Below are 24,580 nucleotides of genomic sequence, written 5' to 3' on the forward strand. Positions count from 1 at the left end.
TATTTGGCCAACGGACCGAATCGGTATCCGCTATAGCCTTTGTTTAGTCGACTTCGAACAAGGAGGTTGTGTTTATCGACCTGTCTAATCGGAACGGTAATGTACGCGGGTTCTGGTACTTTTGGTGGAACCTTGGGCAGTAAGGTAGACATGAGTTTTTGAGGTCTCATTTTTAGGAGTTGACTAAAACTTGAGTTGTAAAACTTTTTTGAGACTTGAGTGTAAAAAGTTTAAAAACTTGAGCCTTTTATAGAGATGACTCAAACACTTTGCAAATAAATCAAGATGCGTCTTTACAATATGTTTTAGTGTATAATAGGGTATTTGACTACTAGTCAAATCAGTTTCTTATTTCGAATTGTCAAAACGATTTTGCTACTATGGAATTTATATGAAACACTAGCATGTGACGTCACAATCAAATTACCTACTCTTTATAGTTTTATACGGGTTTTAAAATAGAAATTGCGTCTAAAAATAACTGCTGTCTACGTTTCTCTATTAATCTTCTGGTGCTTTATTTCATGCATGTAGTAAACTATAACTCACGGGTCCGCTCAAATGATGATGAAGAAGGAAAGTTTGTCCCTTAAAGCACTCATACATTGGCTGGCATTCTCTTCTCTTCTCTCACTGACTGATGACATCTCCTTAGACCCTTTAAGTTTGTTTCATTTGTGTAGTTAGTTATTTGTTCTCTGATATTTTTAACTGTAGCTATGATAGTTAAATTAACTTGTAACATTTCCGCTGAATTGTAAAACATGCTGTGTACACTTGTTTTGGATTTCGTGCTAGTTCTTAAGCCATAATGTGAATTGTATGTTTCTCATGACATGATATTGTACGATATCTGTTTAGTCTTCTTCTCTGCATAGCCTTATCCCATTTCACTTGGGGTCGGCTCTCCTCGTCCTTGTTCGCCAGACACGTCGGTTCTGGGTCGTCGAGTCATTTACTTGGGCTTTCTTCAGGTCACTGTTGATAACGGATGTCCAAGTCAGGGGGGGTCTGCCGCGCTTCTTCGGGCCGGTACTGGTACATATGTTAAGGACTTGTCGGGTCACATGCTCTTCAGGCCTTCTCATTACATGCCCATACCACCTAAGATGCGTTTCTGATAGTTTTTCTTCAATAGGGCGATATGTACGATATCTGTTTAGTGTACCTAATAAAGTAAAATAAAATAAAAAAATAAAAATACACAGGACTAAGAAAAGGCTTAAGACTAAATTTATGCGCTACAATTATTTACCACCACTGAAATGCTTCGAATATCTATAACACGAGTCTGGCCTAGCGTATCCTATCGTCAAACACTCATAATACCAGTGACATAGAAACGAGAGACGGTACAAGTGTAACACCAATATCGATGGTACATTAGCATAATATGTTAGTGTTACATAACGTTACATGTAATGTGTTATATTAACGCGTTGCCGGCATATGCCGATTTCAGGTGTTTTGTGATACGACTATTGTTATTAGTACAATATTTACAATATTTTTGGGACTTAATATTACATAAATTATATTTTGGATGTTTAGATGCGTAGCGTAAACTAATCTAGCTGTGGGCGAAACCAAATCTGCGAGGCCATTTTCAACGTGTTTGTGTGTATTAATAAAAAGTTTGGCTTTGCGAGGCCCCCCTAAGTGAGCTAAGTGCGAGGCCGCGGGCGAAGGCCCCATTCATCCATGCCTTAGCTAAGCCTCTGTTGAAGGGGCTTCAATGTTTTTTACATTATCAGTAATCAGTACATTACTTGAACATGGCGTAAAAATTATTTTTATATAAAATATTATCCCCCCTAACAAAATATGGTATAATAAAGGAAGGAGAAAAGAAGTGGTACCGTTTAATGAATTGTAAGTAGATGGACGAAGTCGCGGGTATAAGTTGAAGATATTTAAAAGTTGATTTGTGTTTTTTATTTATTCATGATCATGATGATCTCATGATACAGTCAAGTCAGTGTACACACAGCTGTCAAAGTGCATAACACCACTTTTTATGAATGGAATTCGTTCATAAATCGGGTATGCACTTTTGCAGCTCGCTGTACATTAGAGTAGGTACCTAAATATCCACTACTTATGCAAAGCTTCGCAAGTTTGCAGTTTTTATCCCTTTAAGGCAATTTAATTGACTAATGATTAAGATTCAGCTCGTATTACTTTAGGTGCATACCAAACGCGAGCGAGGCGAACCAGAGAAGGCAAAGAACCAATCTTGATCTCTGCCCATACTGGGTGACATTTTTGGTGATACAAAATAATGTACGAATTGCTATGATCAGCTTTTACTATAGCAGCACTTTGTTATTAAAATCTTGTAGGGCTAAGACGGCCGCCTCTTGATCATTGAAATGACCCGTGACACGACAGGCGATAAAAACGCGACCATGCTATCCGTGCTGCATATGATAAATTTTGGTTACTTGATAGTGAACAGATGTCACATAATATAAACAATCGAACAAACGAAAGCATAATTGGCATTTGCATATTAATAGCAAAGATAGATATAACTCCGTAATAGATGGATACAATAAGGAAAAGACGTGCTTCGAAAATCACGAAAATTTGATTCTCGATCAGATGACGCCACTAGCTTTGGCCTACTCTCGTATAGAGGGCGTTGACGGTTTCGTTTGTTATTTATAATTTTAAGCCATATCCGTTAAAGAACATGGGTCAAAATCATATAAAAATAATTAATGCAAATAAAAAAATTATTTACCCATATTTAAATACATTTTAGCGTATTTTTATAAATCTTCATTTTTAGTTTTAAAGCATGTATAGATGGCAGTGAATTTACAGTGGTTACAAAATTTACTATGACAGTACCGCTCTATCCTATTATATCCTCTTTGTTAATAGCCAGACCTCGCACTTTCGCACACCATAATAATTAATTTGGGTTTTTTTAAGTGACATAACTGTACTCATCCTGCACGGATGCTAAGTCGCGTTTTTATCGCATGTCATGTCATGAAACCCCTACATAACATAACAGGCATGGGTGACAGGCGATAAAGAGGCGACCATCTTAGACCTAGAGGAACGGGCCACTACGCTTAAGGTTTAAAATAAGTCCCGTTTTACTTAATTCACCTTTGAGCGTTCGACTATGCACTCTAGCAATATGAGCACCCATTCTGATTAGTCATTACTGTCCCATTCGGGAATTTTAAAAACGGCCGAGTGCGCGGCTTGTCGCGACGCAATCGGGCAAAAAGCGAAAGTGGTCGCTCCAAAAGAAGAATGGAGGCCGACCGGCGGTAGGGCTGCCAAAACACCATGCTCAATTGGGGGTATTATTGCAATGTTCTACCACCAGAGTGCAGCACTAGCCCCTTTATTAAACCGTAGGGTAACTTATACATACTGTGCCTTTAACAGTTTTTTGACAAGTTTTCAGAGATATATGACATTGATGCATCAAGGCGGTTTGTTTACAAAGGGTACGAATCCGACATTTCGCTATCTGCTTCTTTATCGCTCAAATACGCAGAGTGACAGTGATGTTAGATAACGAAATTTCGATTTTCTTGATTAGCGACCCTCAGATTGTGGTAGTGGCGCCCCCTACGCAGTTTCGCGTAATATTCCCTATTACGAATATTAATAGTGCATTAGCGATATGAAGAGTACAGTCAGCAGCAGAAGTTGCTAAGCGGGCGAGGTGTTCAAAATGATCTTGACGCGACTTTATTGTTAAGAGAATAAGAGCGTGTCAAGGTAATTTTGAACACCTCGCCCGCTTAGCAACTTCTGCTGCTTACTGTACGAGTTGAAGGCAAGTGGTCATTGTAGCATATAGATCTGCAAGCGTCTACATGCTACTACAGTGACATTGGTAGTATTGAATTCAGAAATATTATGTGTATGTATGTAATAGGGTGGTTCAAAAAACCTTTTTAGGAGTCCGTACCCAAAGGGTAAAAACGGGACCCTATTACTAAGACTCCGCTGTCCGTCCGTCTGTCTGTCCGTCTGTCACCAGGCTGTATCTCATGAACCGTGGTAGCTAGACAGTTAAAATTTTCACAGATGATGTACCTATTTCTGTTGCCGCTATAACAACGTATACTAAAAACAAAATAAAATAAATCAAAGCCCCACTTAAAAGTGGGGCTTTTGCATAATGGTATGGAACCCTTCGTGCGCAAGACCGACTCGCACTTGGCCGGTTTTTTTAGGTAGGTAATTTGATAATGATGGCCTGCCGAATCTGTAAAAATTAACCTTTCACATGTTAGCTTTAGCGTAGGCATAAGGCCGTCGCAGCCTTTGGCGAGGCCGGTCGCCTTATCCGTCCGGCGTGGGCGCGGTTACGTCACCGGCAAAATGTCATTGACAACTTGTATCGCGAATCTTAGGGCACAGAGGAATTTCTTCTTAGCTGTGCTGCTAGCATTAGATGCGTTCTTGCGACTCCATACATCTAGCGCGACTTCAAGTATGGACTCGCGCGCGAGAACGCAACTTGTGCTATCCGGTCTGAAATACAAAAGACATGCGATAGTATATATACAGTGGTTGCAAGTGGATTGCCGGACTTTAAGGGGGGAGTACGCTCTTTTAAGGTTTGAAGGCCGCATCGGCGGAAATACCGCGGGCGACAGGTAATTTCACAGTTTAGCTGAGCAGGGAGCCTATTATCATGACCTATCATGACCGACCGTAGGCTAGGCATCCCTAATTAAATATTTCAAGCCTTGGCAGGCGTGGCTCACTCCGCGATTTCGTCGCGTCGCTACAAGTTTATTCGGCCCACACCAATTTTGGTGTCTAGCCATGCCGACGCGTTTTGATAGAGTATGAGGCTTCTGTACCTAGTACTATTATTTATTCTATGGCGTTGGTAATTGAATAAAAACAAAGCAGTCCGGATCGCAGAGGAAAGCATACTTGTAGTCGTGTATAGCGTGGGTTGATTGGTTATGCCTTTACTGTGCAAATATTTTCTAGTAGGTCCTCTTTATTTAAGAAATTGAGTAGAAATGTATTTACTTTCATACAAGAATTCCTCTGACTCATATCACCTCAATAAACGCCCACCTAGGTATTATGTACAAATCCTATTTCTAGATAATACAGATGGAAACAAATGCTTCCAGTATTCTAATGACACAACCGAAGGTCTACATGTATGTCTATGTTAATAGCGCAAGTTAACCCACACTTGAATAACTTAACAACTGATTTACGCTGCGTCTTACGTAAGCGAACACTCGCGAACGCGAAGCGAAGCGTTGATCGCCCACGTAGGACACTTCTATAAATATCAAACGATTGATTCACCCCGCGCCGCATCGCTTCGCTTCGTGTTGTTCGCCTATGTAGTACGCTTCGTTATACAGCAATTAACTAACTGTTTTTATACAGGCAACGGACTAGAATAGCTATAAAAGTCAGACTAGGAGCTAAAACTAAACTCCGCGTGTATAGGGTATATGACTGAATTTAAAATAAATTATTGTACACCATGCATGAAATAAAGCACCAAAAGATTAATAGAGAAACGTAGACAGCAGTTATTTTTAAACACAATTTCTATTTTAAAACCCGTATAAAACTATAGAGAGTAGGTAATTTGATCGTGACGTCACATGCTAGTGTTTCATATAAATTCCATAGTAGCAAATCGTTTTGACAGTTCGAAAAAAGAAACTGATTTGACAAGTAGTCTAATAGCCTATTCTTCAGGTGCGATCGGCCCACTACTGTTCTGAGCAGTATAGGTATTTGTAATTAAGATATTTGACACTTTTCTATTGAAACACACTGACTTTCCCGGTAAACTCCTGACGCCTAGAGCCATGTTTTAAGACTTCTTTGTCACACACAACGACAAGGCATTTATACATAGCAGTTCCGCTTACGTACCCCGACATCAATGTCATAATCAAATCAAAGACCAGTCTTACAAGATATACTTATCACTATTTAAAAAAACCTATGTCCCGCTTGACTACTTTTAAATTCAACCTTAACATCTAAGTGATAAGGTTTCACATTGCACCGACTGGTTGGCTACAAAATTTCCTTCGGAAGGGCGTATGAATGCGGTAATGATTTTTTAAATTAGATCGTAGCGGTGTCCTCTTTAGGTGCATTTTCAAATGAACGCCTGAGTGGAAATATGCCATAATAAATGACTGAATGCCATTGTCGATATGCCTTTTTATACAGTTTTTTATCGATATTATTATGTTTGTTTACTTTATAAAATCCGTAAGTTGTAATTTATTTTTATCGCACTTGCTCGTAAAGGTTGTTATATCGCGCAAGGAGTAATATAGCTAAATTTTCCCTAGGGAGTGATTGTTTAAATAATTTTACTAAATAATATGAACAACGGCGGTATTACTTTTGTAAATAAAGCTGTAAATTTGTTTTTACTGTAAAAAACAAAAATACTTTTTTCCTACCTGGATAGGGTAGTTTAGGTTGCTTCAGATGCTCGAAGGGCAAACTTGGGGCTCCGCCGACTCAGGGACGATTCACTATATGCCTATCAATTTCATGATCTGCCTGATTCCAAATAGTCCCTAAAATGATATTAAGACATTATAGTTTTTCACATACCCACAATGATTATAACCTCTAAAACCGTGGGTTCGTCGACCGTAGGCGGGACAAGGTTTTATTGTACCATAAATAATTCGGCTGCATTATCGAAATAAAAATAAACTGCCAAAATGAGCGGGAGAGTCGAACTTAATAAAGCTCAACTTGATTTGATATCAGGTAGTCTGTTCGGAAAGAAGAGTCGTGGAATTACGTGAAACTATTAGACGTCCTACCGACGACGTTGACGTCCATGATACGTTACTATAAGACGCCGTTATAGACGTCGTGAGGCTATGACATATTGTCGTTATTTAGTACGTCTGTACGACGAAAGTAGCGACGTCATTTACGTCTGAAATGACCGTGAATGGACGTCGTGACGACGAAAGTTTCCTACCTAGGATATTGGATCCCATACATTCCACGACTCATCTCTTTCCGCACCGACTCTATCCGTACGTTCATCTAAGCCATATTAGATCTAAAATGTACAGTAAGCTGCAGAAATCTTACCCCCCTGCAAACAAGTTTATATGCAGGGGGAGTCAGTTATCACTGCAGCTACAAGATTGCCTGTCAAATATAAAAAGTGCGACCAAAATCGAAATGATGTTTTTTATGAAATGATGTATTTAAATGACATTATTACACAGATTGACTAAGTCCCACGGTAAGCCCAAGGAGGCTTGTGTTGGGTACTCAGACAACGATATATATAATATATAAATACTTAAATACATAGAAAACACTCATGACTCAGGAATAAATAACTGTGCTCATCACACAAATGAATGCCGTTACCGGAATATGAACCCAGGACCATTGGCTTCACAGGCAGGGTCACCTAGGTCAGTTTTCACCTAGGTATTCTAGATAGGGATTCTAGAGGAAGGTTTAGATGTATGTAGTTAAGGTTTTGTGTAACCCGTGTCGCCGATCGCTAGTTTGCTTTATAACAGTTATTCTATAGTCGCCCACCGTATCGCCTGAATGTAGTTTTCGTATTTAAGTTTTAAGTTAAATACGATACACGTCGCTATGAGGAAATTTGTTTTCGCTCCAAATATGTATAGGGGACATAGGTGCGGATAATATACATCAAACTATCTAAAAATATTTTTCGTTATGTCAATATCCAGAGGAAATAGGGACTACATTTGCATGGAGCGGCCGTCTATTCTCTTAATTTCTAAATATTTTAGCACCCCTTACTATCGGCTCATCTGCTCGTAAGCTGACTACCACATAAAAAACTTCAAAAACTTTCTACTGAAAAAATGCACTGTTATAATAGGGTATTTGGCTACTAGTCAAATCAGTTCCTTTTTTCGAACTGTCACAACGATTTTGCTACTATGGAATTTATATGAAACACTAGCATGTGACGTCACAATCAAATAACTTACTCTTTATAGTTTTATACGGGTTTTAAAATAGAAATCGTGTCTAAAAATAAATCTCTATTAATCTTCTGGTTCTTTATTTGATGCATAGCGTAAAATAATTTATTTTAAACACAGTCAAATACCCTATAATGAAACAAGAACATTTTCTCGTCTGAAATAAGCTACTTTCCAAACTTATTTTTTTAACCTGACTTGGGCTCTATTACTTTAGGGTAATTAGAGCTGTAGGACTGTGTAGGGGGATGGCAGCCTGGGGAAAATCCAAGACCCTTCCGCATCACACTAGACAGTTTTGCTACGCTGGAATACTCCTAAAGAGTTTTCGCTCCAGCGCAGATCAGTTGAGCAATCTGGGGATGTACAGGGAATCGAGCTAATGGGAGTTTTGTCGCTGGTATCGTGAATTAAAGTGTCCGGCGCCTATTCAGTATTCGTAATAGCGCAGCCTTCGCGCCTCATACGTGCAGGGCTTGCGTCCAAGGCGGTCGCTCGGGACGATGGCGTCGTGAAATTGTCAAGCGTGCAGTGCGTGTAAAGTGTAGTGCCGTGTGTGTGAGCTTTAGTTTTTCTGTATTGGCTGATTTGGTTTTTGACGGTGAGTTTGCTAAAGTGATGTACCGTTCGATATCTTTTTGCATTTTTTTAAATTATGCGATTAGGGTATTTGACTGTTAGTCAAATCAGTTTCTTTTTTCGAACTGTCAAAACGATTTTGCTACTATGGAATTTATATGAAACACTAGCATGTGACGTCACAATCAAATTACCTAATTTAATCTTCTGGTGCTTTATTTCATGCATGGTGTAAAATAATTTATTTTAAATACAGTCAAATACTCTATTAAGAAAGTTTATATTATTATAACTATTATAAGTAAAGTCGCATATGTTTATTGTGCAAATCAAGCTGTAAATAAATATTAACTATAGAAGTTCTAATAATATATTTTAAGCATAATCGATAACTTGTATTTGTATTTACTAAAATAAGGTGAATAAAATAAATAATAAATATTATTAAACTTTATTAAAATAAAATTACAATCGATTATTACTATTATTACGTGAAGTTATATCTAGGAACTAATTTACTTAACTACGTTTTGTAATTACGAGTAATGGCCCATATTTTAGACACACAGTAAAATCAAAGTATGAAATGGACTCGGACCAAGCTAACTCTGCATGGCATTTGCAATGTGGCAGTGTCATCCTTATTGTCAATTTTCTATGAAAATATGACGATTGACACTCCCTCACTTTGTTCTGTTCAAGTCGGTTGTTCTGTTCAAAGTTAACTTAGTCGGTCTTTAAAATGAATTATAAAATTTACAGTGAGGTGGTCCCGGCAGTGAAGTAAAGGGTCTCTCGCATGTGTTCAGGGAACAAAAACTATTACCTATAATGTGTCATGTGAATGTGAAGCAAGGAATCCAACATTTTCCTCTAATTAGAGTTTTGAATGATTCACGGTTAGTTTCACTAGACTTATATTGACCGGGATATAGACCGTGATTACCTTTTGTATTATTTGTGAGCTCCCTATATTTCGACGCAGTTACATGCATCATGTTCACGGGTGACTGAAGATAGCGGGTGGGTGTCAAAGTTACCTTAATAGCATGCACCGATCTATGTCGTTTACATTGGAAATGGAACAAGAAAGGAGTATTGCGTTTCTGGATGTGAGACTGAATGTTACAGGTTGTGGCATGCTGGGACACTCAGTCTATAGGAAACCGACTCACACGGACCGCTATTTACACGCGAGCTCGCACCATCATCCCAGACAGTTAAACTCGGTTGTGGCATCACTGACTAATCGAGCACACGCTCTGTGTGACTCGCTACATCTAAACCAGGAGCTGAACCATGTTCAGAGTGTCCTGAGGATGAATGGCTACAGAGTTAACATGGACAAGCGGGACACAAAAACCAAGCGCCTTACTCATCGCGTTGAGAGACAGCCAGCGTTTATGCCGTACGTCAAGGGTGTGACAGACAAGATATCAAAAATACTAAATAACTACTCTGTAAAAACTATCTTCACCCCGCACAGGAAAATTGCACAATTTCTGCGGTCGCCCAAAGACAATTTTCCCCTGGAAAAACCTGGTGTATACAAAGTTGAGTGCAGCTGCGGTAGTTCGTACATTGGGCAGACCAAACGCACTATTGCCTGCAGAATTAAAGAACACATTGCTGCGGTCAAGAACAATGACGTTCGCAAGTCAGCTATTGCTCAGCATCTCCTTGAGTCGGGTACAAATCACTGGATCGAGTTGCATAGTCCCAAGGTCATTTCGACAGAACGCCACTATATACCAAGATTGGTAAGAGAAGCCGTTGAAATTCACAAATACAAAAATTTTAATCGTGAAGATGGGTTTAAACTGTCAAATGTGTGGAATCCTGTGATTTGTTTGTGTAAAAAACCAGTGATATCCGAATCAAACACGCGTAGTGACACCGTGAGTGTAGTGTGTTTGGACAGACCAACGAGTGTGAACGCGACCGGACCAACAAGTGTGAATGCGACCGTTGGTAACGTTGAAAGTGAACGCAGCCGACGCGCAAGAATGAGGGTAGACAGAGCGCTGTCTACACAACTTTGACACCCACCCGCTATCTTCAGTCACCCGTGAACATGATGCATGTAACTGCGTCGAAATATAGGGAGCTCACAAATAATACAAAAGGTAATCACGGTCTATATCCCGGTCAATATAAGTCTAATTTTCCTCTAAATCAAGCTATAAAAAACAATGCGTTGTAAATATGCGAATGATGAAAATCTCGGCAAGATTTTTTAATTATTTAGTCCAAAAAAAAGTTTTTTTGCAGAAAAAAAAATATCCCATAACGACTTGTATATATTGACAAATACTAATTGGTTACAAACACTCTTTGACTAACCTCACCAGAAAAGGCGTAAATGAGGGCATCGGCATATTTTCCCAACTTCGCATTCACTACTTCTCATCTCAACCACCTTGCCTTGATCCCTGTGTATCACGTTTATTGACCGAGCGAGCGAGAGCGTCTCCGTTTCTGCTTGGGCAAAATTGCTTTCGTATGGCTGTTCTCTCGCAAGTCCCATTTCAGATATCATTTTGAGGTTTGGATTGTTTTTGACTTCGAAAAGTGATCCATATGAGTGACGCTTATCTGACACATTGTCACTAAGGGCCACGTGCACCATCCCACTAACCCGGGGTTAAGCGGTTAAACCGTTAACACAGTGTCACATTGTACTGGTAACCATGGTAACTCCAGGTTTAACCGGTTAACCCCGGGTTAGTGGAATGGTTCAAGTGGCGCTAAAAGTTATCCTATCTCCATAAATGTATGTAGGTATTCAAAGCAGCTTTGAATACATACATTTATGGAGATAGGTTACCCAATACACAAATTTCCCGCTATTGAAAAAACTTATGATTTATCAATAATAGTTTTCATTGACTATAATAATAATTTATTTATATATTTATAAATTGCATACCGTTTTATTAGACAGGCGACGGTTTATTCCATAGCTCAGTACTTATTCCATCGCTTTCAACCAAAAACCTTGTTCATTTTAGATTCCATCAACTCTCATCATGTTCCCATCACGGAACAATACTGTTCCGGATCTTTTGGAGGCGCGCGCGGAGCCGATGCCAACACGTAGAGGCCCTTTTGACACTTTAATGAAATGTAAGGGTACACCGAGCGGATGCTGCGCTTGCCCGTGTCATGGGACGACGCACGCAGAGGCAACACCCGCCAGGGTGTAAGTACTATTGACAGTTGATGAAATCTAAAATGAACAAGGTTATTGGGTGAAAGCGATGGAATAAGTACTGAGCTATGGGATAAACCGGACGCCTGTCTAATAAAACGGTATGCAATTAATAAATATATAAATAAATTATTATTATAGTCGTTCCAGATTTATACATGTCCAGATTTATAAATCTTTCCAGATTTATATATGTCAAACCTACAATTTTTGATGTTGTCAACATGCGCGATCAGTTGAGGGTAATTTTTGAGCTAAACTTCTATATCTAGTTATATTATTCTATTCTAGATCATTGTAGATTCAGTTTTCGCAAACTCGTTAAGAATTGTCAGTTCAAGTTATACTAGCCATGAATACAGGATGTGTAGGTGTGATGTCCTTATAGGTTTCACACGCAACAGTGGGCAGTGCATAGGCGTTGTTTTAGTTAGTAAAGCTGTTAGACATGAGCCGATTTGGGTTGCTAAGTTGGCAGCTTGGTCCGTGCTATAGTATACAGTCTGGCAAAAAAGAGTAGAAATTAAAAAGTGGCAACACTGCAGTGTCGTCCCTTTCAAATCAATCTAAGAAAAACGGGACGACACTACAGTGTTGCCACTTTTTAATTTCTACTCTTTTTTGCCAGACTGTACTAAACGAGCAATATTTTTATAGCGGTAGAAAAAGGTGTGAAATTCAAATTTTCTACGGGACGATTCCCTTCGCGATAACATTTTCTAAATTTTCCGCCTTTTTATTATTATTATCTATATTATCTTTATCTTATATATTATCCATTGCTGCGTATAAGGCATCTTCTTTATTACTTCTTCTCATTTCTTTCCTCTGCTTAAATAAGAGGAGGCGTAAAGCCAGGAAATTGGACGGGGAAAAAACATATGGCGCGCCGCGCGAAACTTGTGACGGCAGGAGGAAATGGCCATCGCGTGGATTTTTTACTCTGAAAATATACTTCTGCAAAAAATTTTGCTCGTCAGATCTCTCCGCTATATCGCTAGCTATTTTATACTATATTTATACTGCTTTGGTACGAGTATACAGTGTTACGACATACAACTGAAAATAAAATTAGACATGCTTTCGTGATCGTGATTTTTATTGAGCCAACTTTAACGCTGCATTTTACGTAAGCGAACAACTCGCGAACGGGAAGCGAAGCGGCGCGGCGCGGCGCGGCGGGCCCACGGCGCGGCGTTCGCGCTCGCAACGAGATCGCCCACGTAGGACACATCTATAGGTATCAATTGTACCAAAGGATTGATTCACCCCGCGCCGCATCGATTCGCCTCGCGTTCGCGTGTTGTTCGCCTACGTACATTACAAATTAATAATTTCAATTACATATAAAAAGTGATTGCGCCTTCAATTTGCAAAATGTTATTGTTAATTAAAGTTTTAATTACATTTAGAATATGAAATTAATTACTTTAGTCAATTTAAAATTACTTTTATTGAATACAAGTTTTCGATCATCTCTATTTCAAAAATCTTATTAAAATTATGACTGAGTTTTAAATTTGACTAACCTTACCATGTTTGACTTTTTATATTAAAAAAAAAATGCAAATGAGTATTTTTGCAAGATTTTGTACAAGGGGAAATAATAAATAAAATACTGTTTTATGTATGGAAAATCGAATGATTAGAATGTTAGATTTTTATTTTTTTATACTATCGGGTTTTTGTTAATGTAGAAAAAATTACAGTACGAGTTAATACATAATTATTATTGAAATATTTTTTTCCGCCTGTTTGTTGTTACATTAGTCTTCTGGCAACATAAAGTAATTGAGTAATTTAATTACCAATTGTTGTAATTGCAATAGCAAATTGAATTGCATGTAATTCAATTTTCATGTAATTTAATTACAAACAATTTAATTATATGCAATTTAATTAGTAATTAAATTACACAAGTAATTAATTGCGCCCAACACTGCTACGTAGTACGCGCTACGTAACTTTTTAAGGTTCCATCCAAAACATTGCATTTATAGTCTTGATTGCGTGTGATTTTTTCATGATATTTGTTCTTGATTAAAACGTATATGTATATCTCTAAAAACCCAATTCCTTTACAAATTGGTTTTGATTTGATTACAGACTATGAAACTTTTAATGGTCAATAATAAAATGTCCTTTTGAGGCACGTAAAACTAGAAACCAATTGAGCTTGTGGCCAGAACGATAAAATAGTCGTTAAAACAGGCGCCCTAATGATGGACCTTTAAGTTTTTAAATCCGTACTTACGTAAATTGGGTACTTAAATTTTAATGACTAGGTATATATATTTTTCGCGTCAAATATATGATGTTCCTTATGAGAGTTCGTTTTTAATTGGATTGGAGTAGCTATTACCATAGAGTAACTTATACTAGAGCGGTACTGTCATAGTAAATTTTGTAACCCCAGTAAATTCACTGCCATCTGTCGACACACTTTAAAACTAAAAATGAAGATTTATAAAAATACGATAGAATGTATTTAAATATAGATAAATGATTTTTTTTATTTGCATTAATTATTTTTATGATTTTGACCCATGTTCTTTTACTGATATGCGTTAAAATTGTTAAATAACAAACGAAACCGTCAACGCCATCTATACGACTGTAGGCCAAAACTAGTAGCGCCCTCTGAACGAGAATCAAATTTTCTTGATTTTCGAGGCACGTTTTTTCCTTAGACTGTATCCATCTATCACGGAGTTATATCTATCTTTGCTATTACGTAAAATGTTTGTAGCCATTTTCGGAAGTTTAGCACAGTAATTTATCTAGAAATCTAACATTTAAGTTGATTTAAGTAATAAAAATACGAAAATATATTTTATCGATTATTTGTGTCGTTTTTAAGCAAAAGGTACCACATTGTCGCTTGCCATAAGGACACTGACAGAATATTCGTATAAAGATACAAGCAAGTTTCTTTCTTGTGGTAAGCGACAAAGTGGTACCTTTTCACTGAAAACGTCACATTTTTTTAAATTGAGCCCAACCAAAAGTCTGGAAATTCATAGCATAGCGATATCACTGTTAATATTATTAAGTGCATTCTGTCGTTGCTCGTTGAGAGATCTTATTTTATAAAAAAATGTTTAAATACTATTTTAAGAACAATGTGGAATTTCTTTTGGTGTTGTTAAAGATAAGACATCAACGCGTCCTGAAATGTGTTATAAAAAAAGTAAAATGCATCTAGTTAAACCAAGAAAAGTTTGCAGAGATTTTGACAGCACACGCAGTTTATACATCATAAAATTACACCTGCACTGCGTGTGCTGTCAGAATCTCTGCAAACTTTTCTTTTCTTGGTTTAACTATATTAGTAGAACATAAGTGTGAATACAACAGGACAATGGTAATAAAAAAAAACGAAATTTTACTTAAGTACACCAAAATGCACTTCGCGAACAATAATAGGACAACTAGTAACTAGAATTGGTGTGTGATTGTACTTTAAGAATTGGCGTATCGTCCTGGAAGCATGGATGAGTGTGCTAGCGCATTCGTTACACACTTTTAACAGCAGAATACTTGGGAACCGATTCGACTCGCATTGAAGCATAGGATTGAAAATAATGCTCGAAGTGAAATAACAAAGCAAAACCATTGATTAATGTAATAAGTATACTATTGTATTTTTGACGTGATGAAAACTGGTAGCATGCACGAAAAAGTGTCACGTTGTGGACAGATCTCCATGGTAACGTTACGGCCACGTTGTGGGCAGATAATAATTCAATTCAATTCATAAATAAAAGCATGCAATTTTTAATCAATGTTTTCTTATGACGTTATCACGCAAAATTATCGTCCGTAAACCGACTTTAGGGACAACCATTTTTTTCTCCTCTTTTAAACACAACAACGACCTAAAAGGTCGTAAAGGATCGCCGTTGTTTTAAGCCAGGCAATGTTGGACATGGTAGGCAATGCTGAGGAAGTTGACGGTAGCCAACGCAATAAAAGCACAGTCAGCAAAATCCCTACTTTATTATAAATGCGAAAGTTTGTCTGACTGTGCGTTACCTCTTCACGCTCAAACCACCGAACCGATTTAGATGAAAATTGGTATGGAGATAATTTGAGGCCCGAGGAAGGACATAGGATAGTTTTGATCCATCATCATCATTCCACGCAGATGAAGTCGTGGGCAGAAACTAGTTGCTAATACATAGGGCTATAAGTGACTAAGTTGATGTGAATGTTCAAATGATTATATTATACTAGCTTTTGCCCGCGACTTCGTCTGCGTGTAATTAGTAATTTGGGTACCTTAATATCCTTTCCCACAGCTCAAACTATCCCCATACCAAGTTTCATCTAAATCGGTTCAGCGGTTATTGATTCCCCATACAAATTTCCACCCCCCTTTTCACCCCCTTGAGGGGTGAGTTCTGGGATAAAAAGTATCCTATGTCCTTCCCCGGGACTCAAACTATCTGTATACCAAATTTCAACTAAATCGGTTCAGCGGTTTAAGCGTGAAGAGGTAACACACAGACACACAGACAGACAGACAGACTTTCGCATTTATAATATTAGTATGGATAGTATGGATATAGTATATAGTATAATATAGTATATAGTATAAGTATATATATAGTATATAGTATGGATTGCGATTCTTATAATAGGAAAGAAGAAATAGTCCCATGCTTTGTCCTTATCACCGACCGGGTGGCATCATAGGTAGGAGGCGATGGCGAAATACCGAAATTTATAAGTGAAAGAGAAAAAATCCTATGCTGCCCAAATTTTATATGAATATTCTTTCTCTTACCCCCGGTTGCTCGGTGGCGCGTCTATAACTACTTGTATATAGTATATACAAGAGACACTAATACACATAGACATAGTATATACTATATACTATGTCTATGTGTATTAGTGTCTCTCGATTATGTCAGCCAGCGACGTATCCATGGATAGCAGTCGGCCTTGCATGGTGAAAGGCACTTGCCGTCCTTGCTGGTAGATTTATCGTGGCCGGTATCGGCGCTGCGTGAATTTCTTTGGTACATTTGGGTTATAGATACACAGATGTTACGATTAATAATATTATATTACGCTGCACAAACTTCTTCAATGATGTATAATAACTTGTAGTAGGCGCTATCAGCGTGCTTTTGATCATGACTTTTAGAGAGAGAAAGAGTTAAAAAAAATATTTCAACGAGAGTTCACACTTTATCAATTTCCTAACGCACTCCTACTTCCCGCCTGATTATACATCATTTCGAAGTTTGTGCAGCTAATATAAATCGTACTTCACTTACAGGTAAGTTCGTTTAATTCCTAATTCACAAATTTATTTACATACAAGATATATACAGTTGTACTACGTAAACGAAATTAATAACTAGCTTAAATCTAAAATAGGCCCTTGAGGCATTGTACCAAGGATGCTGGCGGCATTTCCCCACTGTATCGCAATGCTGATACGTTGTGCGAGGAAGCCGCCAGCTCTTCGGTCACCAGTTACATCAACCAGACGCTTCGCGATTTCTGCAAACAAAGAAATTTTCAAATATAATTTTCAAACTTACAAATTTTCTTTTTCCTAATTATTTATGCGTGGTGGTAATAGAATTACAGAATTTGACTTATATTATTATCATACAGTAACATACTAGAGCGGTACTGTCATAGTAAATTTTGTAACCCCAGTAAATTCACTGCCATCTGTCGACACACTTTAAAACTAGAAATGGAGATTTATAAAAATACGATAGAATGTATTTAAATATAGATGAATGATTTTTTTTATTTTAATTAATTATTTTTATGATTTTGACCCATGTTCTTTTACTGATATGCGTTAAAATTGTTAAATAACAAACGAAACCGTCAACGCCATCTATACGACTGTAGGCCAAAACTAGTAGCGCCCTCTGAACGAGAATCAAATTTTCTTGATTTTCGAGGCACGTTTTTTCCTTAGACTGTATCTATCTATTACGGAGTTATATCTATCTTTGATTATTATAAATCGCAGTTACGCTCCCATTTCAAAAAATATAATCTCGTGCGAAATGACATGAAACAATTGAAAAATGGCATGAACATTTAAGTAACATACAATGACCTTTTATTAATGATAGACGCGTGACGTTCATAGTTGACAAAACTAAAATGCAGGCAATATTTAGTAGATGATTGTGACAATCTTGACACATTAGCGTCAGCCGTACGACTAACTCAATATAGGTTCCGGAACGTATATTTGATGGCTCACGATCGAGAGCCGGGTGCCATATCTAGTATCTACCTTCCTTTACTTACATCCATGGTAACATACAGTGTAAAGAATGACCAGGAATATATGATCATTGTCAAGAGGGCGCTGTTATTTTCATGTACGGGGTGACAGTTCAGTATAGTATGAAAATATTAGGTCCAGTGAAATTCCGCAACATGGCGCGTGATCATTATATTCCTGGTCAGGCTTTAAATATGTCTGGGATTAGTTTTTGTTGCTAAAAATCGTAATACAAAGAAAAAAGAGCGAATACAAATTTTATTGTATGGGAAACTTGTTATCGATGTATCCGTGTAGCTATTACAATTTGTTGGCTAATTACCGTAAGGCCGAAATAACTAAACCCTAAATTTTGCTTTTGTCGTAGTCGGGTGAGCCAAGCTCCGGCAAGAAATTGTAGAAAATAAATGAGGGCGCCACTTCCTACGTAACTGTCACATTTTTGACGTAATTTTTAGGTTTCCGTACCCAAAGGGTAAAAACGGGACCCTATTACTAAGACTCCGCTGTCCGTCTGTCCGTCTGTCTGTCACCAGGCTGTATCTCATGAACCGTGATAGCTAGACAGTTGAAATTTTCACATATGATGTATTTCTGTTGCCGCTATAACAATAAATACAAAAAAGTACGGAACACTCGGTGCCCGAGTCCTACTCGCACTTGGCCGGTTTTTTTATTTTAAACATGGCAACAATTTAGTATGCAGTTTGTTTAGTTCCATTTTATTTTATTTCTACTATTTTATGTCTCATACTCTTGGGGTTGGGCTCTAAAGCTTAGGCTAAAGAAATAAATATACAACAAAAAAAATAGGGTAGGGCAGGAAACAGTCGCCCCAATATCGCCTCTATCATGTTGAATTAGGTTGAGTGAGCCACTGTACCCGGCTATTTTCCGAGCTACTGTTTCCTACACTCCTTTAACATCGGCAGGCGGTTAATAACTTACGATAATTTCTTAATTGATATTTAATACCACCGCCGGGGATGACGCGGGGTGGGATTTTTGACTGACTGTTGCTTACTTGCTTGTGTTTTGTTTTGTATTTGTGTTTTTTTTTTTTAATATTAAAATATATTAGGTATGATGATGAAATTGTATGTAGATTATTTTTTTAGATTTTAGGTATTTATTAATATTTGTATAATTTTTGACATTGTATTTCTGTATTGTGTTTTAATGTAATAAAATAATTATTATACCATTCTCATCACTTAATTTATCTTATCAATACACGTTAGAAAATGAAACAAAAACTTGCATCACCGTGAGAGTGAGCTTTCATTAGAAATCACTCATTACGACCGTTTACTCCAAATTGGTTCTTATCTCGGTACGATTAGGGTTTGATTCAGCTTGGGCGTTGTTGAGAAGCTTATGAGGCCTATACTAATTGCACGTTGCATCAATACTGTTTGTGGTACCTGTTAGTTTATGGCGTTGGATGGGCATGTAGGCGTGTAGGCCTTTACAAGAGGGTAGTTGACACATGTTGAATTCTATAACTAAATCTAGTTGAATAGATAGAAAATAAGCAATTTATCACAATAAATTGAAAACTTAAAAAATATAAGGGAATAAAAAAATAAAAACCTCGTTTCGAATAAAAAACTTTTTCAAATACATTCCTTACATTTTATTTAAAAAATATATTGTACAGCAACAATATACATAAACGCAACATTTCACCGACAAAATCTCAATTTCCTTGTTTTCCATATATCGGAACGGCTTCTAAGCAAAGTGACACAGTGACGTCACGATGGGTTGCCATTTTGTTAGAACGTTTGCTCAGTAAAGTGCGGGTGCCAAACCAGGGGGGTGTCACTACGCAGTTTAGGTACATTTGGCCGGCGCACCGCCCGGGCAGGTGTATGGCAGTGGGCTGCCGCTCGGCTCGCACGATAGTCGTGTCACGTGGCGCTCGCGCAAAATTGAAAATACGCAATGGCTTGGAAATATAAATATTGGTTGCCCAGAAACAATATTAGGAACTGACCGATATATTTTCAAAGGAAAACGGCTGTGGCATACCTACTTCCGTGAGAATCAGACATACTTACTATCTCCGGATAAAAAAAATATGTTTACAGAATCAACGTTTGTAATCCCTACATATTTTTCTTAAAAATAATAAATCAGTAGGTATACGTACAAAAACTTGTCAAGTGACAACCCCGTGCCGACACTCGCCGCTCGGTCATAAAACTGCGGCACGCAAAGAAGATTCACGGTTCGTGCGCGGTTATAAGTTTCAATTTTGCTTGCAGGCAGCGAGTGTAGGTATAATTTCATGCCTAAATCTGACTTTTGTGAAGTAGTGAATTTTCTGTACGGTAGTACTATTAGTTATTCTGTGGCCAAACTTTGTTTATCATTTGTGACTTTGGTATTGCTTTAAGACAATGGGTCCCATACAGACATTTGATCCTCAAAACAAACCTGATCGACTGATACCATGAAAAATTACTACCCTATTTAACTGAGGTGTTTGGTAAATTACGTTTTTTTTTATCTCATATAAACTGGGAATGTTTGGAACACGTTTACCGTATGACGTGTGGGCTAAAATAACAAACAATTGGGTCGCACATCAAACCCGGGGTCGCGGCAAACATCGACGGCGTTGGCGAGATGACCAGGAGCGGTATTCGACATGCGTTAAGTGACGTTTCGTGTTGAACTTCAGTTGAATGGAAGAAATCGTGTGTTGTCGAATAGGTAAATTTGACATTAGCAATCCACAGTTAGGTGACAACGAAACCAAACCGAACCACGCAGAGTTCAGAGCCATTTTAAACTGTATAGTAGTAAGAAAACAAAGTTGATTTTTGTTGCATAATTTTTTCAATGAATGAGTTTTGGTGTACAACCAAATGATACTTTCCACAGTTGATGAACAAATGATTCATTCCACTGTTGAACTGATGTTGAAGCCGAAACTGACAGTTGTGCATCTCGAATAGGGCCCCTTGACGGCTTTGACAGGAACTGGTGGGAGACAAGACCGGGATACGTGGAAAGGGGGAGGGAGGCCTTTGCCCAGCATACTAGGCTCTTATAAGTAAATTAATAAATAAAAAAAATTTTTTTAAATTATTTACATGTCTATTACTACTTGAGATTTTTTCTAATGAGCCTAAACTCGTTGTGTTTGTGTTTTTCCATCGAGGAGTTTCTTGGGTTTCCGGCTGTAACTTTTAGTCGCCAAGAGGCCTATAAAAGGCTTTACGTTCCATTATATGTCTCTCGATAAGGTTGATTTCGATTTGAAGTTATATGGAAATAGCGCCTTATTGACAACCGACAATAAGTACCCTTTTGGTTGAAAACGTCACATATTTTTAACGACTTCGAAATCTCAAAAGGAGGAGGTTATCAATTCGGTTCGGTTTGTTACTCCATAATCTCGATATCTGTGTCATTTTTGAACCAATTTTGAAAATTCTTTTTACAGTACATATGGTGCTACTTTCTCGCACTAGTGCGTCAAATAGCACTTTTCGTGCATGTGTCGAAAGTTTAAAGGGCCATATGTACTGTAAAACGTTGTACGATACACGTGCGAATAGGTAATTCGCAACTCGTGTCGATTTAAAACACTCCCTGCGGTCGTGTTTTAATTTATCGCCACTCGTTTCGAATTTCCTCTTTTCCGCACTTGTATCGTAAATAACTATTTTGATTGTAAGTAACATACATACAGATTGGTCCCCGGACTTAAAAAACTTCCTTAATACACTCGAGTCTCAGAATAAAAACACTATCAACCATTATGTATCACAGAGGTGATATGATTTCTTTTTATAACAGAGTTCCATGAAAAAGCCTCATGTCTCGACAAAAGACTCTGGGTCTGTTTAAATTTAATTATTAGTCTCAAAACTCAAGTTTCAATTTAGTTATTAGCACATTATTAGTGAAAACCCGAGTTGAGTGCAAGCAGTGGTCACGAGTCACAAAACTATTTCTTAACTGCTTTTATTTCCTTTCAGAATTCCAAGATGGCGCTGCTGTACATTCTTCTCGCCGTGGCTTCTTCGGCGCTGGCGCAGTCCAACTACGACCAGCAGGCCAACAGCATCCTCTACCAGGGCGAGGGGCTACCTGAGCAAACTGTGTTGGACGGCAAGGTACTTCATTATTCAACCACAAGATAAGATAAAGAAAGTTTATTATTCAAGGCATGTTACAACACAATGCGCTTATGAACGTCAAATGAAGCTACGCCGGCTCTAACCCAACAACTCTGCCCCGAGAAGATTTAAAACTATTAAACAAAAGTCGGAATATAATATATAATTCCAAGATGGCGTCTACCCAGGAGAGCGTAACCATGGCAACAAGTGAAAAAAGCCCTATACCCTACTTTTGTGCCTCAGTCGGTTTACTTAAACCGGTACTACGTAATCACGTTACAATTTGTACCGCAAAAGGTAACAGTTCAAACCGAATCAGACCCAAAAAAGCCTAAGGGACGCACTTTTAATAGAACTTTAAGACTTTTGACCGCGAGCTAACTGTACTATGTACTATCCGCAAACCAAACTGAAGACAGGGTCGTAAAACTTTTCATTCACACTTGCATAGTCGTAACAGGAGTGAAAGAGATGGTATTATGATCTCGGTCGTCATTTTAGTTTGTGGATATTACAATAGGAACTAACTATTGATGATCTGAAGGGTCTCCGGCAAGCTCGGTTCTCCATTCCGCTCTCATTTTAAAACGACTAGCTAGATTGCTCTGAAACTTTGTACTTACAATGGTATAAGGTATATCTGTCTGTAATTAGTTTATGTAGCTTCAGATACCATAGTTAAAGAATACAGCGATATTAAGTTTTTCATACAAAAACTTGTTTTTGTTCTATTTGTTTTATAAACTGGAGCTATTTAAACTAATTTCAGACCTAGATATACCTCATGTCATTGTATGTGCTGTTTCATTACAATCCAACACGTAGTTTTAAAATGAGAGCGGAATTACATTTGTATGGGAAGATGCAATTCGGCCGAGCTTGCCGGGGACTTAAAAAAACATTTATTTCAGATTTCTTCATACTGGTGGTGGTTGGCTTTGAAATAAGGTTGGGGACGAGTCAACTGTTTGAATGGGTTGTGGTCAGTTTCTGGGTTAGATAAAATGACTTAATAAAGAAAATTCAACAATGGTCATTGGCCCTAATTGGATTAGACAAATCTGCATGTGTTTAGAAATTTGTACCACTAATACCACTATACAGGGTGATTTCTGGGTCGTGATTCAAAACCACTTTTTCTGACTGGAAATGATCCACATTATCATATGGTAGTACCTATTTGATTCGTTCATTTATTATTTAATTCACTAACAATATACATTGATAAATTACACATACATTGGGATTAAAAGCGCTGGTGGCTTAGCGGTAAGAGCTTGCGACTTGCAATCCGGAGGTCGCGGGTTCAAATCAAACCCCGGCTCGTACCAATGAGTTTTTCGGACAAGGCCTAGTTTCCCCTCTGGGTTGGAAGGTCAGATGGCAGTAGCTTTCATAAAAATTTGCCAACGCCAATTCTTGGGATTAGTTGCCAAGCGGACCCCAGGCTCCCATGAACCGTGGCAAAAATGCCGGGACAACGCGAGGAAGAAGATTGGGATTAAAAGATAAGTAGTTAAATTGTTCTTACTTTTCAAGTAAAATTAATCTTAAGGGGCCCACTGACTATCAGTCTGCCGAACGATATCGTCCTGTCCGTTGTTAGGAACTGTAATTTTTTTGTCCTAACTGACAGGCCGATGTCCGGCGGACTGATAGTCAGTAGGCCCCTTAATTAGTAATCATGACCCTATGACTTTTGACATACGCTCGCTGTATGGAAAGGGACAAAATTGTATGCAATTTTTTTTTCTATTTGTCATCTGTAAAATAATCATCATTATTGGTGATAAACAATAATTAACATCATTAGGCTCATTCTGTATGATGTCTTGTTCTCTTGCTACACGACCCAGAATTATCCTGTATATATAATATCTCCATTGAATCTACATACGTCTGTTTGACTCATGAGTCACACGCACAGGCCGCCAAACGGCCGCTCTCATACAATCGCAGTTAGGCTCTTATTTTGAAACGATACACAGCGGCTAAGTTCGTGACTCTGTTGCTCTTAACTAGCCTCTACAATGTTGCAGCCCCTAATGGCGTGGTCTGTATCCACTATATCGTTGCGGCCAATAGAATTGTTATACTCATTGAAATTGAAATAGCCTTTATTCCTGACTCAGTTTTTACATTACAATTATATTAGTATATGTATCTATATTTTATTTATTTATGCTTTTTTTTTTCTTCTGCTTCTTTGTCAGGCTGTCTTTGACATAGGCCTCCTCCAGGCGGCGCCACTCATCGCGGTTTTTTGAGTCTTCTCCAGTCTTCAGGAAAGTCATCTTCCCATCTATTGGATGGTTTACATTGGGGTCTTTTCTTTCCTCTTGGGTACCATTCTGTGACATCTTTTGTCCATTTGCCTTTTTGTAAGCGCATCATG

General features: G+C 38.0%; 1 protein-coding gene across 1 annotated transcript in view; it reads left to right on the forward strand.

Annotated features, from left to right (window-relative positions):
- LOC134755225 (uncharacterized) overlaps positions 1 to 24,580 on the forward strand; it is a 74,835-nt gene that overhangs the window by 30,093 nt on the left and 20,162 nt on the right. The window contains exon 3 of the mRNA XM_063691748.1: positions 22,042 to 22,179. Within this exon, the coding sequence (XP_063547818.1) occupies positions 22,051 to 22,179 (129 nt within the window). The 5' untranslated portion in view covers positions 22,042 to 22,050. The remainder of the gene's footprint in view (positions 1 to 22,041; positions 22,180 to 24,580) is intronic.

This window comes from Cydia strobilella, chromosome Z (genome assembly GCF_947568885.1).
Source record: "Cydia strobilella chromosome Z, ilCydStro3.1, whole genome shotgun sequence".
NCBI lineage: Eukaryota > Metazoa > Arthropoda > Insecta > Lepidoptera > Tortricidae > Cydia > Cydia strobilella.